Genomic DNA, 15,828 nt, shown 5'->3' with positions numbered 1-15,828 from the left:
TATGGTTGACAACCACTATGATTTTCACATATTTATTGTAATATAGTTAATGTAAGATGTGTTGCCTACCTATTGTGTACATATGTAACCATACTTTATATCTGAATAAAACCAGTATACTCCTGACTCTGAGTCTGAACAGACATCACATGGCGCTGCGACAAATTGTTTCAAATTAAACAAAATTAAAGAAGCAAAATACAGTAAAATGGAGAGAACACTTCCCCCGATGAATTTCACCGACAATTTGGCCGTCAATTGGCAAATTTGGAAACAACGATTTCAAACATACCTAATTGCGTCGGAAACAAATACGAAAGAGGAAGCAGTTCAATGCGCCCAACTACTCCACTTTATGGGTGAAGAGGCCCTGCACATCTATAATACTTTCACCATTGCAGACAATGAACGCAACAAAATTGCCGTTCTACTGGAAAAATTTGATAATTACTTTATCCCCAAAACAAATGTAACATACGAAAGGTATAAATTTGTTAATCTCAGACAGACCCCACAAGAATCCATTGAACAGTTCACCACACAATTAAAGAATCAAGCAAACAAGTGTGAATTTGGAAATCTAAAGGATGACATGGTAAAAACGATATTAATATCAGGCATACAAGACGAAATACTACGGGAAAAACTTCTATACCAACAAAACAAAAACCTACAAGACGTAATCGAAGCCTGTATTTTATGGGAAAATACAAAATTACAGAGTCAAGATATGCAAAAACAAGTTCATGAAATACAACAAAAACGAGGAACTACGTTATCACACAAAATGCAGCCAAGGTCAACGACTACAGTTGCACCAAAAGTAACACGTCATCAACAAGCTGTGGAAACAAGAATCAACAGGTCAGTGCAAGATCGTTTCATCACTAATTGCAATAAATGTGGCAAATCACACAAAATTAATAACTGCCCAGCTTATGAAAAAACCTGTAATTTCTGTAAAAAGCTCAATCATTTTTCTGTAGTTTGTAAAGCTAAATTACGTAAATCCTTGCATGAAGTAAATACAAAACAAGAAAATGACAATAAAATAAAATTTTCCATTGACAGTGTAAACTATAAAAACAACTCATGGACTGTAAATTTACAAATACACAACATAAATTTAATATTTAAGGTAGACACAGGAGCTGATGTTAACATTATGTCATTACAAACATTTAATAAATTAGGTCTAAGTTTGTCAATAATAAAAAAATGTATGAATAAATTATATGATTATAACGGTAATCTGATACCTACAATAGGAAAATGTATCATTACTTCTAAATTTCAAAACAATGACTATGAAATTGAATATTTTATAGTAAAAGGTTATAATCACAGAAACATTTTAGGTTTAAGTACGTCTGAAAAGTTAGGCTTAATAAATCGTATAAATTTTGTTAACCTAAATAATCATTATCAAACTTTGTTAGCGAAGTATAGTTTGGTTTTTGAAGGCATTGGCATGCTAGGAAAACCGCATAGCATCGAATTAAAAGAAAATGCACAACCAGTTTCGCACCCAATAAGAAAAGTCCCATTTGCAATTGAGGAACAATTTAAACAATATCTAAAACATTTGGAAGATAATAAAATAATTGAAAAAGTACATGGTAGTACAGACTGGCTCAATTCATTTGTAATAGTCAAAAAATCAGATGGATCGCTTCGCATTTGTCTAGATCCGAAAGATCTCAATAGAGCAATTAAGAAGCAAAAATTTAAAATTCCGGTCATAGACGAAATTATGAAAAACTTAAAGGATTCTAAATATTTTACAACACTAGATGCAACTACTGGGTTTTGGAATATTCCACTTGATGAAAAAAGTAGTGATTTATGTGTTTTTGGAACTCCTTTTGGCCGCTACAAATTTAAACGTATGCCCTTTGGCATTACTACTGCGAGTGAAGTTTTTCAAGAAAAATTTCAACAACTTTTTCAAATGGAAGGAGTAGAGGTCTATATTGATGACATTCTCATACACGGAAAAACCAAAGAAGAACACGACCAACGTTTAGAAGCTGTGTTAAAAATAGCACAAGAACAAAACATCAAATTTAATAAAGAAAAATGTCGAATTGGCCTACAAGAAGTTACATATTTAGGTTATAAATTTTCAGGCAGAGGGGTTGAAATAGATGAAGAAAAACTCAGTGCCTTAAAAGAGATGCCATCACCAAAATGTAAGAAAGATCTTCAAAGATTTTTAGGACTTATTACATATGTAGGAAGATTCATTGAAAATCTTTCAGAAAAAACTTATTTGTTAAGACAACTTTTAAAAGAAAAGAATTCATTTGCATGGGAAGAAGAACAAGAAAAAGCGTTTCAAGAATTGAAGAATCTTTTGATGCAACCTCCTTGTTTACAATTTTTTAACGTAAACCTTCCAGTCACAATTTCTGTAGATGCATCCAAAAATGGTTTAGGAGCGGTGCTAATTCAGAACGGGTCACCTTGTGCATATGCATCAAAATCCATGACATCTACTCAAACGAAATATGCACAAATCGAGAAAGAACTATTAGCAGTTTGCTTCGGAGTGGAAAAATTTCACCAATACATATATGGACAAAAATTTACTGTGGAAACTGACCATAAACCACTCATACCCATTTTTAAGAAAAGTCTAAATGATTGTCCAGCTCGTCTTCAACGTATGCTACTGTCACTTCAAAAATATGACATTGAAATCAAATACAAACCTGGAAAAGAACTAATTATTGCAGATCATTTATCGAGATCAATGTCACCAAAAGTATATCAAGAAAAAATGGACTTAGAATGTCAAATTTGTCTAATAAATGATCGCATAGAAATCAGTGACGAACGCTTAGAAGAAATGATAACTGCAACAGCTGAAGATATGGAAATGCAAGAACTGAAACAATACATAGAAAACGGATGGCCACAAAACAAAAGTAAAGTACCAGACAACATCAAAAAGTATTATAACTTCAAGAATGAATTATTCCAAGGAATGGGTTTAATCTATAAAGGAAATAAAATAGTAATACCCTACAAAATGCGCACTAAAGTCTTAAATAGCATTCACACTGGTCACTTCGGAATAAATAAATGCATTCAACGAGCAAACCAAGCAATCTACTGGCCAAACATGAATGTAGAAATAGAAAATTTTGTCAGCAAATGCCAAATATGTCAACAATATAGTCGAAACAATACAAAAGAACCACTAATATTACACCAGATTGAAAAAATTCCATGGTTCAAAGTTGGAATTGACATATATGAATTGTATGGAGAAGTCTATTTACTCGTAGTAGACTATTATTCAAAATATGCTGAAATTGCAAATCTTAACAGAAACATGACCTCAACCTCAGTTATAAAACATCTGAAATCTATTTTTGCTAGACATGGAATACCAGCTATAGTAGTCTCAGATAGTGGCACACAACTGATTAGTCAAGAACTACAAAAATTTGCAGAAGAATGGAAATTTCAAATACACCCTAGTTCTCCATATCACCAACAAGGAAATGGAATGGCAGAAAGAACCATTCAAACTGTCAAAAAACTATTAAAGAAAACAATCGAAACAAAAGCAGATATTGAACTTGCCTTACTAGCTTATCGAAACACACCTGTATATGGCACCTACACACCATCACAAATTCTAATGGCAAGATTACTTCGAGATAACGTACCGAGATCCAAACATCATCTTGAATCTCAACTAATCGAGCGAAATAAATTTCATAAAGAAATGGAACAAGCCAGACAGAAACAAAAGAAATACTACGACAGAAGTACTAAAGAGCGACCAATTCTAGAGAATCTTATATATTATCAGGACAAACCTGGCACTCGATGGAAAAAAGGAAAAATAGTGAAGTCACTCAACGATCGTTCCTATCTTATACAAACGGAGGAGGGTAAAACCCTACGAAGAAACAAACAATTTCTCAAACGTAGAAGGGAGGAAATAGATATAGAAACGAATATTGAGAATGATATCGGTACCAATGAAGAACAAGACAGGGTACAACAACATGCGACCTTAGTTGTGCCAATTCCTCCGAATAATCGAATATCACTTCAAAATAGACCGCATAGAACGATTAAGAAAAATCCAAAGTATTTTGGTCCCCAATTTGTTAATTCCTAAGTTAGTAATAATTTATGTCTTGTATACATACATTAGTGTCATTGTGTTATTATTAGTATTAGTTTTATAAAAAGAAAGGGAGATGTAATATAGTTAATGTAAGATGTGTTGCCTACCTATTGTGTACATATGTAACCATACTTTATATCTGAATAAAACCAGTATACTCCTGACTCTGAGTCTGAACAGACATCACATTTATACTCCGGCGGAGTACAAATGCTTTATTTATACGCCGGCGGAGTATAAGTAATACTTATACGCCGCTCAAACACGGTGTCATAGAAATGACACTTAAACCCCGGTAAGAGCGTCATATAAGTCTCAGTTATATGACGTTTGAAAATAAAAATAATTTCTTGATTATATGAGCAGAAAAAGTATACTGTTAAACTCGTGAGGAATTGGTCATTCCACTCGGATGAGTGCCTCCACTCGCCTTTGACTCGTTCCGAAACTCTCGTCCTCGTGGAACAATATATTATTATTTTTTACTAAAGGCGGCCACACAGAGGGAAAAGTCAAGACTTGACTGTACGTGCCACGGGGTACAATTAAAACTCCTATTTTAGTGTGTGGGGAAGAATGTGGTATGTGCAGTCAAGTCTCCTGAAATCAAAATTGTCTAGATTTTTAGCATGCACAGTTATAACTGCGCGGGGATAACTGAGTGTGTGTGGAGACAAGTCGCTGCACGCTTGAGTTCTAATTCAGTAGCGCCTTGGAAAAGGGATATTATTTTACCTTCATTAAAATAACTAATCGATGGCAGCTTCGGAACTGATTTAATTCATCATGACAATAAAGCACCGACTACAGTGAATATTTGTGAATTCGCATGAATTGTGTGGACGAAATTCTCTGTCCGCAACTGTACGTGCCACGGGGTACAGTTAAATCTCCTAGTGTGTGGGGAAGAATGTGGCACGTGCAGTCAAGTCTGCAGGGGCCCAGTTCTCGAATTCACACGAATTTATTCGTATTCGAATTTTTTTTTAATTCTTGAATGTCACAAATTCGAATTCGTAATTTTCTCGTATACGAACATATTACATCGTATAAATATGTGTTGTACCGTTGATTAGAATAGTAACTTAAAAACTTCAAAAAATTAAATTTGTTTTGAAAAAATCCGCCAAAATGCAACGTAAAATGGAACAACGGAAAAGATTGGGAAATTTCAGAACAAAACAAAAGGCAATGCTTGCTGACTTTATGGGTGCTCATCCCGAATTGCGAAGGGGAAAATTCACGTCCACGTTTACCCATAAAAGTGCTCAACAATTGTGGGAATCACTGACAGCACAACTTAACCAAACAAATGGGGCTCGGAAGGACTGACAGGCTTGGCGTCAAGTAAATCTTACCAGTTTTTAAGAAACGAGAAAATATTTCGTTTTATCGACTTAAATTTTCTAGACGTGGCAAGATCAGTGCAATATTGCAAAAAAGAAGAAAACTAACATTATTAAGCATCAGATTGGCCTAGGCGGTGGATCAGACTCGGAAGAAAAATTAACGGAATTCAAAGAAACGGTATTGGGGATGTGCCAATAGAAGGCCAACCAAAAACAGCGGAATCAGAAATCAAACTTTTTTTCTCAATCAAAACAATGTCACTGACGAATTTAATGTGGCAGATGGTACACCCTCCCCTCCACTCAAGTAAGCACAATATAATTATTGCCGACGATTTAATAAATGTAGTAAAACCACCACATTCACCCTCAACAGCCTTCACCGAATCCCAGATGAACAATAATAACTGTTGCCGTAAAAAAAGATTCGCGACCCGACGATTAGAGAACACGAGAAAGTGCTACAGAAAAAATGTTCAAACTTGGACATAAAAATAGATTATTATAAAAATTGAGTTGTATGAAAGAATTGTAGCGCTCGAAAACTATTATAAAGAAAAATTAAAAAAAAATGTAGAAAAGAAATTTGTTTATTTATTAATTGTATTTTAATTAGTTTTGTTCCTATTGATGAGTTAGTAAATGACACAACAACAAAAATGTCTTTTACTAATTTACGTATGGGTCTGCATTTCTTCCTGTGTCTCGTGCTTGTTCACTGCTTTCCCTTGTTTCGTTATTTATTGCTTCGTTGGCCGTTTATGTTTTGGAAGTTCGTTTTTAAAAAATGTTTTTCAAGACAATTTTGCTTCTGTTCTTTTTTTACTAAGTATAAAATGTCGTGTAAGTGCAAAAACCCCTTGTCAAATTTGAAAACTAATTAATTTATAATTTATTGTTGCAGATGCCAATTTTTTAGCAAAAAAATTTATTTTTATTATATGGTTGTCTTTATTCTTTTATAAATGTTGCCCTTTTTACTTCCCGAGCGTAAGCTAAGGAAGTATAGTATCGAGTCGATCGGTCGAACTGCCACTTTCATATATTCTCGACATGTCATAACTTCCGTCCGTCTGTCTGCGTGCCTGCCTGTCTGGTGTCTGTATCCATTTTTATTAGACAAGTAATCTCCGAACCTACTGGACCAATTGTTGTTACATTGTGTATGTATATTAGCAATGTCATGTAGATTGTTAAACGCCAACTAAAATTTGGATAATCATCCCCACCAAAAATGGGATGACGTCATCTCCAACATTTATAATAGTTTTTTTTTTAATTTCATAAAATAAGATACTCCTGCACTTGTGGTGTGTAAATCCGTGTCGAATTTTCACTGTAGACATCCAGAATTTTTGGAAAAAATTCAAGACTGAATAACAATATTTTGCAATATACATTTGAAACTGCAAAATCTATTGATCTGAAATCTTGTAAATATTTTAAGGTTATCGTAAGCATGGTAAATCGTTAAGCAAAATTAAAAAAAAAATCTCCCAAAAAATTGATGATGTCATCTGAAAATTTTGCCCAATAAATCCTGTCCAAAATGTGCTATATATGATGAGTCTATACTTGTGATTTGTCGTTGCATTAAAAGTTTTTAAATTTCTTATACAGACTCATAAAAATTAATGAATGAGTCGATTTACCGTAAACGGCTCACTCCCGAAAATTTGGGAATACAATACTGTTATCATTAGTAATACACTCCCCCTATCCAAAGTAATATACGTCTTTGCAAAAATGTTGATGACGTCATCACAAAATTTTGTTAAGGGAAAACTCATTTGAAATGTACGCCCAGCACGCTTGTTTACATTTACATACATATCTTTATTTTAACTTATAAGGGTTCTCATAAAAAAAATAAAATTCGCATAACTAAATTTTATAATTTTTCGAAAAAGCTGAATTTGTTTTATTGTATTTCAGGGGGGAGGGAAGTTCTGTCGAAATAACTTTGGACCAATTTTTTCAATTGTTTTTAAAAGAAATATTACTCAGTCGAGTTTAATTTATTAAAGCGCAAAATAATAATTTACTGCAAAAAGTAGTAGTGGAAATTAAAGTAGAACCCTAAAGCTATTTTCACCGAAAAAATCATTTCTGGGTTTTCATCCTAACAAAAGTTAACATGGGGGTCTAAAATTTAACATGGGAATCCTTATGGTCACTTTTAAAAAAGATGCACTGTATATTATTGTACCATGTATTATTACCTGTATCTACTCTTACGGTCGGTTCATAGAAGTGAAATTAAATCTTTAATGCCAAATTACCACCTGATTCGTCGAAATTACATCAATGAATTTGATGGTCACGCTCTTATATGTATATATTATATATAATAATATAATACCGATTCTAAGGGTTTATTAAAAGAAACTCATGTATTTTTTTCGATTCTCATATATTTCAATGCCTAACCTCATACAGTGGAATATTGAAAATCCGGACAATGTATAGTACCATAGGTATAGGGAAAGGTCATTCTAGGTATAAGATTTCAATGTAGAAATATGTACTTCACAATGTTTATAAAAAATCAAGGTCAACTTGATGACATTTTTAATTAAACACGCAATACTAGAGCTGCAATCACCATATACTAAAATATACAATTAAAAAAGCCTCCCTAAAACTACAACCCAAATGAGATATACATATTTGCAATATAGTTTACTTATGATGGTGGCGAATGGGTAGTTCCTTCACCAATTAAAGTATCAGTAAGGTAAGTTATTTTAAGCACGCGTGCAAGATACTGTTTTTCAGCAGGAGCATTGACTGTCCAAGCGATTACCCTCACTCCCCTGTCCCGCCAATTCAAAATTGTTTTTCTAAAAATTATGCTTATCTACCAAAAGCCCAAAGCGAAATGGTGTTTCTTTTTTTTTTCTGAATATACTTACCCATTGATAACATCTTTATGAAGCAGTATAGCTGACAATCCTATAAAGTAGTATATAATTCTTGGTAAAGCCCATCCATGGATCACATCACAGAGTTCAAGAAAATAATGTTTGTACCATTCTTTACTCCTACGCGGCCCCTTTCCTAAAGGATAATTGTAGGACTCATAAGCAAACACATGGGGCCTCCACGCCATTGAACAAACGATTTTAGGATTGCCTTTTCGAATCTGTTTATAATAATTGAAAATTGTGTATTTATTAATATGCATTACATACTTACAAGGTATAATACTGTAGGATAAAAGGATGAAACAACAGCTCTAGAGTAAAGATGTGGATGTTGTTCAAAGAGATTGTGGATTATTTTTACAATCTAAAAATAAAAAGATGTTTTAAAAGACTTGATATTACATTCATTTTTTAGTTACTTAAACAACCACATTTAGAAGGAACATAAAAATGATGGACAGTACCACCTAGTAACTTCATTAGAACAATCGCGAATTTGATTATTCACTCAATGTAATCAACAGAGCCATGCAAAATTAGTCGAAGCGCTTGAGAGAAACAATATTGCGCGCTACTGAAGTAAAATCGTGGAAGTCTCATCTGCTAAAAACGCATGGCAATGGTAATTAACGTTTTTAAAATTTCATTTTCTTTCAACTATAAAAATAACAAAATATTGGTTTTTTATCACTTTACCTTCCTGTTGTTATCTTTAATATCAATAAACATCCTCTGTCCACAATCTAGCAACTGTGTTACTGTCTGTTCTAATGTGGGTATGTTAGTTCTAGAGAAACGGTCCCTATTAAAGAATTAATAATAAGCCATTCTTCACACAACCACTCTGTTTAAACCATAAACCCTTACTTAAAAATGTGTTTCACTGATATGTCTATATTAAGCAGATCTGACCAGGTATGCTCAGAAATCATCATCTTCAGGTCAGTCATTCTCTCCAAATTGTAATCATGAAAAACAACGGGAACGTCATCTTTGGTTAACACTACATCAAATTCGATAGCATCACATCCCTTCTCTGCACACTAAAATACAATCCACATATAAGGCAATAAACTCAACATCAGTAAACTCACCATTTTAAATGCAATTAAGCTGTTTTCGGGAGAATCTAAGCCAGCCCCTCGATGTGCAACAGTCTTCATAACATATGCATTTTCATCATTTGTTACAAGAAAGGGATCTTTTCCTAATACAGATTCGACAGTTTCAGGGTTAGGGGTTGGTATTCGAAGAAAATAGCCAGCACATACTAATGTAAGAACTAGGATTAGTCCGAATGGTAATATTGTTTTCATTACTTCAGTTAGAAGTCCCCCTGCACCATATAGTGCTCCTACAGTGCAGAAGGATGTAACAATTAAATCTTGCACAGGTATATGTTTCATTTTATGGATTTTATATATATATACACTATACACATATATAATCGGTTTAGGTTTTAAGGCACATATAAACTTTTGTTACACAAAACTTTTGTCAGAATGACGTATGAGTTCTACAACCAACAATTTTGCTGTTATTTGCGTTGCATAACTTACGATAACAGCACAGTATAGAGATCATTCAGTAAGCACAAATCGTGTCGGCGCCTTTGATGTTTTTGACCCGAATTTTAAGGCGTCAGATGCGTCATCGGTGGTCGTTGCCTCAACGATTTTTAGATGTCGCCACTCAATTTAAAAAGCACGGCCAGCTCCATTAACTAAATACGGCCGTCCCATTTTTTCTAAAAGTTGTTCCTAAAAAGCATGCCATGACCGCCCTCTATTTGGCGTCATCTATCGGAGAACTGTCAAACACTGTCAAATTCAAATCCACGAATTGTCAATTTAAATATTTGATTAAACTCTTTCATTATTAAAGAAAATGGTTAAAAAGTGCTTTATTTGTGGTAGTACGGACATTCCGCTGTTTCAGTTTCCAGCGGAACATACTTTAAGAGCCAAATGGTTAGACGTCATTAATAAAGTTTGTGGTAAATTTGAATATTGAATATCAATGTAAAAATTCACATATTCTTCCTTAATTTAGACGTAACAAATATTAATGATTACTCTGTAATCTGTAAAAATCACTTTGAAGAAGGCTGTCTCAAATTTGTCAACAGGAGATACCGGCTGAATAAAGAAGCTGTACCCACTGTTGATGTAAAATTATTATTATATTATTTTACAAAATTCGAAATTATATTGCTTAAAGGTTGAAACATCTCCAGAACCTGAATTTCCTGTCCTGCCTTGCAGATTTGAAAAATATGTACAAGCTGATTTAATTTCTTTAAAAGAACTTCAAAATTTGCGGTACCACTGTAAAGTGTTAACTCAAAAATTGAAAAGAACCACACAAAAATACCATCAATGTTTGTCAAAAATTGAAGATTTGAAGCAACAGAAAAGCGAAAACTCTCCAAATGTAGAGCTTATCACTAAATTAGTAAGAAATGCAGAAGCTGGTGATGAAAAGGCGGCATTTCTGTTGGATTTATTAAAAAACCACTTTAAGCAGAAACCGAGATGGTCTGAGCAAACCATAAGAATGTCAATTATATGGAGATTTTGCTCTCCGAAAGGTTACCGATTCTGTCACACGAATTTGTTTAAAGTTCCTTCGAAAAGTACTTTATCAAGGTTTCTTGGTGAATACAAAGGCCAAAATGTCTTAATAAAACAACGTTTGGAGGCTGAAGTCCAAAATTTTAGAGTACCGGTTGAAAGAGTGTGTTCTTTAATAGTTGACGATATGTCAGTCAAAGAAAGAATCCAGTATAGTAGAACTGATGATCATATTTATGGCTTGGATACTTGTGGTTCCCACGAAATAGGCCAACGTCCCCAAATCGCAAATAAGATGTTGTGTTACGTTGTCCATGGGTTGTCGACGAAATATACCATCCCAGCGGGATATTTTTTTCATAAATCTTTATCCACAAATGATTTTCATGCGCTTACTATTTCGGTTTTACAACTTTTGAGTGAAAGTGGATTTATTGTGTTGAGACTGGTGACGGATAACTTTTCGGCAAATACTGCACTTTTTAAAAAGTTGGGAAATGGATCTCTTCAGAATTATATTTCTCACCCTGTTCTGCCATCAATACCTTTGTTTTTGAGCTACGACTACTGTCATGCAGTGAAGAATGCGAGGAGTTTATTTTTAGACAGGGAAATGTCCTCTTCCGAAGGTGTTATTTCATCTACATATTTGAAAAAATTGTACGAGTTACAAAAAGATTTGCCTGTTAAACCTGTAAGGTACCTAACCAGGAAGCATTTGTACCCTTCGAATTTTGAGAAAATGAATGTGCTGCGAGCCATTCAAATATTTTCACCATCAGTAACGGCATCTTTGAAGTTTTTGAAGTAAACAGGTGATCCGAGGTTTTGCAACGTCGACGCCACTATTAGTTATCTGGAAAACATGTATAAGTTTTTCCAAATCCACAACGTGTCTAGTAGAACGTATTATATCCGTTCACGAGACAGCACGGTTGCACCTTATGCAGATGTATCAGACCAAAGGTTAGAGTGGTTAAATGTAACACTTCCTAATTACATCGACGATGTGCAAAGCAGTTCTTCAAGAGACAGATTGTCTGGCTTATCAGAAGAAACAGCAGAGGCCTTAAAATTCACCGCCAAGAGTACATGCCTTTGTATAAAATTCTTGCTGAAACAAGTTGGATTTTACTACGTTTTAACAAGGGGATTCAGTTCAGATGCTGTTGAAGCTATGTTTTCCCATGTACGCCTGAGAGGAGGGTCTAATGATGCAACAGACGCAAGGGCGGCGGAGTACGCCCTACGTCAAATATTACGTTGTGGCATTGTTAAGGCTTCCACCTCGGCAAATATTTCTGAAACTATGAGTTTTGTGAGTACAGCCCCATCAAAGACAAGAGAGGTAGTAGAACAACATATAGAAGATATGGTATTACCTTTTCAGTTAAGAATGAAAATTCAAAATTTGAAGACAAACATGCCTGCTAACAATACAATATATTCTGCGTCAGTAGCGTTCCTAGCAGGTTACATAATTAAGAAACTGAATGATAAATTAAAGTGTGACGTGTGTGTATCACTATTAGTTTCCACAACACTTCCAGGGCCTTTGCTCCGTTTGATATTCTTGCAAGATCGTGGAGGTCTAACATATCCTAACGAAACTTTTGTTGGAATCATTAAGAGAATAGCTGACATTGTGCAAGAAATTTCACCTTTTTTAAAATATGAAATGCCATATCAAGCATTTCAGTGCTTATATCCTCATTTGAAGGAAAATTCGTTATTTTGTTGCCCCTTGCACAAGGATAAATTGTCTAGTATGGTTATCAATCTAACTGTGAAGCCTGTTCTTGACAATATTTGTCTAGAAAAAACGGACATGGTTAAGAATTTACAATTACGCCAAAAGCCATTACATAGAAAAGTACTGAAATTATAAATAATGTAAATATACATTTGTGATCGCATTGTCCAAGATATTTTCACGAAATTATGCTCCTTAATAAGTCCCTTACTGTTGTTTTGGTAGGTACTTGTCGTTTTAGACTTTAGTAATTTGTAAGCATTTCAATAAAACTGTTTGGTTTTGTAATTTAGTGCCCTATAATATATTTGTGTACTATTCAAGGCGATTTTCAAGAGTAGTATTGATTAAAATTACTATTTACAAACCGTTTTTAGTTCAATTACGTTGGACATCGACGATTCACTGACATACATGACAATGAAAATCAACAAACCTGACCAAAAATGTCGTGTTTGATAACACTAGTAATCAATAGATGTCACTGTATAAGGGGCGATTTTGACAGATCTGCAGAAACAATTTGCCTAATGGAAATTTGAAAAATGGGACGGCCGTATGTAGTTAATGGAGCTGGCCGTGTAAAAAGGATGGCCGAGTCGGCCATGTAAAAAGTAGCACAATCGCTTCATTTGAAAATTTAAAAATTTATTTGTGTCGCAACTTATTACACACTACTTTGCTCAAATCGGAATAACCTGAATCGCAAAAAGAAAAGATAGAAATCTGTTTTTAATCTGTAAATGTGATGATTTCAGATTTTAATTTATTACTCGCACAAATGATACATTCTTTCTTAGGATGTTTTTAGTTTTGTGATGAATATCAAAATAATGCAATAAATACGTATAAAAACAAAAAGGTTTATGTCAAAAAAAAAAAATTGCAAAAATGAAAACAGTCAATGTTGCCAAATTATTTTTATTATATTTTATTTTTTCATCTTTCGGATTTGTAAATTTAAAACTGGCATATATTGTTATATGTCCAACTCACGACTTTCCTTTCCTTGTTCACAAGGAGTATGGTTTCCTAGACGCTAATCTGTATGGAATTAAAATGTCCATATTTCATAGCAAATGCACAATTAATTAGAGACGATTTTAGATCAGAAAAAAATCTTTAAAAACTAAATGTGTTTATGCAAATAAATAATAACAATAATATCTTTTTGTAGTTGATCTTAGAAACCACACAGTATACTATAATAAATAATAAATTAAGCGCCCTACTACAGAAATACTGTGTTGAAATTCAGATCTGGCTCCAGGCTTCTTGGATAACGACTTTACGTTTTATTAATTTATTTTCTATGTTTTGATGGCTGCAAAATTCGACGATATTAGGAAACGTTAATCTACATTTTTTTTTCAAAAAACCATAAACAGTTAGTACCTAAACAATGGTCCCATCAAAACGTGAAGAATGTTTTGAAAGATCAGCCGTAAACCATCAAAACCAATGCAATTAGACCGCCCAATTTCAAATATTTCAGACTAAAGTCGCTAGAAAACCAAAGTACCGCAATTCAATGTTCCAGCACAGACTACAGTTCCAATGTGTAAGAAAGAGAAGTACCTTACGCTGCGCTAAAGATGTCTACTATACATAGATGGTGAATAAAGGTGGTGGGGGTTGAGGCAAAACGTGTATACTTGACGTGGACGCAGAATCGTCTCAGATTAGGAAAAGGAAAAGGAGACGTTTGGGCTTAGATCATATAATAAATAGATACCAATACTCAAACTGAAAGCTGTGACTAGACATGAAGCTATCTGTTGTCGTTTTCTACGTCAGGGGAGTAATATAATGCTATCCTTGTGTGATCACCACATCTTCATCTTTGTTATATGCATTTCATCTGTATATGTCTATTTCACTTCCATCCTTGTACCGCACCAGCGCAACAAATCGCTTTTGACAGATGTTTCTTCTAACCTCTCTTTCGAGTTGTACAAAAAACAATTTTAGAATTTAGAACAAAGATCCTATTTTAAGTGATGTAGTCATAAACGATCACAATTGCTGCCCAATAATTTACTATTCCTTTCGTTATCTACTGTGAATTATTTATAAAATCAAGCTGTCAACATCTTTCTTCCGAAGTTAGTTCAGACATACTTCCTAAAATTTAGGCGCGCAAAATTCAAATAGTGATCAGACAAGGATAGCTTCATTGTAATCCCTCCATGCACGAGAGAGATGTGTGACAGGAGGATGTCGTCACAGGCTGTCCTAGGGAAAGAACACGGCATGGTGGTATCTATTTATTATATGATCTAAGCGTTTGGGTCAATTTTATGCATTCTGGCGTTCGTAGATACAAGAAAATTGTTAAAATTCTTCAGAAACGTCACTTTTGAAGTGTTTTCTTGTAGTTTTAAGCCAATCAGAAACCCTACGGGCTCGGAAAGAGCAACGAAACCATAAAATTTTAGCTAGAAGCAGTATTTTTGTCGATTTTTATTAAATCTGAACTACATTTCAACATTTTTTGATGATTCTGAGCGACGAAACACACTTAGAGCATGCAGAATCGTCTCAGATGAGGAAAAGGAGACGTTTGGGTCAATTTTATGCATTCTGGCGTTCGTAGATACAAGAAAATTGTTAAAATTCTTCAGAAACGTCACTTTTGAAGTGTTTTCTTGTAGTTTTAAGCCAATCAGAAATCCTACGGGCTCGGAAAGAGCAACGAAACCATCAAATTTTAGCTAGAAACAGTATTCTTTCTATATTGACTGTTCTGTGGTGGACCTAATTAGCTAACTTCAAAGTCTGGACTTTGCCAACTTCGTTTACTTTTTGTTTTTTGCATTTAAGAATGCCTCGTTGCCAAGTAAGATCGTGTAAAAGTGTAAATTATTCAAGACAAGGTGTTAGTTTTCACAGGTAATTCAGAATCAATAAGTTAATCAGCACTAAAATGTTATTTGTAAAATTCGGTTGTTAATTGTTCTAGTTTTCCACATTCATTTGGCTTTGGAAAAGTGAAATTTTTCCTAACTAGAGCGGAAAAATAAAACAAAACAATATCAAACACCAGTTCTCAAACTCGTTGTACGCTTTTTTATAT

General features: G+C 34.0%; 1 protein-coding gene and 1 long non-coding RNA gene across 5 annotated transcripts; both read right to left on the bottom strand.

The window, feature by feature from the left end:
- Positions 1-8,089: 8,089 nt before the first annotated feature.
- Positions 8,090-10,068, bottom strand: LOC135126632 (glycerophosphodiester phosphodiesterase 1). Its single transcript, XM_064052670.1, has 6 exons — positions 9,521-10,068; positions 9,294-9,469; positions 9,123-9,228; positions 8,698-8,790; positions 8,415-8,644; positions 8,090-8,342 (listed from the first exon to the last, which is right to left on the bottom strand). The coding sequence occupies exons 1-6, from the start codon at positions 9,830-9,832 to the stop codon at positions 8,186-8,188; spliced, it is 1,074 nt and encodes a 357-aa protein (XP_063908740.1). The 5' UTR covers positions 9,833-10,068; the 3' UTR covers positions 8,090-8,185.
- Positions 10,069-10,791: 723 nt separating this feature from the next.
- LOC135127398 (uncharacterized) lies at positions 10,792-13,163 on the bottom strand. Of its 4 annotated transcripts, none has more exons than XR_010280212.1 (3): positions 12,382-13,163; positions 11,703-12,306; positions 10,792-11,640 (listed from the first exon to the last, which is right to left on the bottom strand). It is a non-coding gene; the product is annotated as an uncharacterized LOC135127398 (long non-coding RNA). The 4 variants fall into 4 exon arrangements; XR_010280211.1 differs by having other exon boundaries at positions 10,792-11,855; positions 11,941-12,306; XR_010280209.1 differs by having other exon boundaries at positions 10,792-12,306; positions 12,382-12,609; positions 12,661-13,163.
- Positions 13,164-15,828: the final 2,665 nt, after the last annotated feature.

The sequence above is a fragment of the Zophobas morio genome, unplaced genomic scaffold, assembly GCF_036711695.1.
Source record: "Zophobas morio isolate AGI-343-1 ecotype UQ-CSIRO unplaced genomic scaffold, CSIRO_AGI_Zmor_V1 ptg000011l, whole genome shotgun sequence".
Classification (NCBI taxonomy): Eukaryota; Metazoa; Arthropoda; class Insecta; order Coleoptera; family Tenebrionidae; genus Zophobas; species Zophobas morio.
Note: the sequence above shows the minus strand (reverse complement) of the source record. Positions and strands in the feature narration are given on the sequence as shown.

Coding starts and splice junctions, on each gene's coding strand:
- LOC135126632 (XM_064052670.1), bottom strand. CDS start 9,832: ATGAAACATATACCTGTGCAAGATTTAATTGTTACATCCTTCTGCACT. Junction 9,229..9,293: donor TCAGTGAAACACATTTTTAA/GTAAGGGTTTAT, acceptor ATTCTTTAATAG/GGACCGTTTCTCTAGAACTA. Junction 8,791..9,122: donor TTAAAGATAACAACAGGAAG/GTAAAGTGATAA, acceptor TTTTATTTTTAG/ATTGTAAAAATAATCCACAA.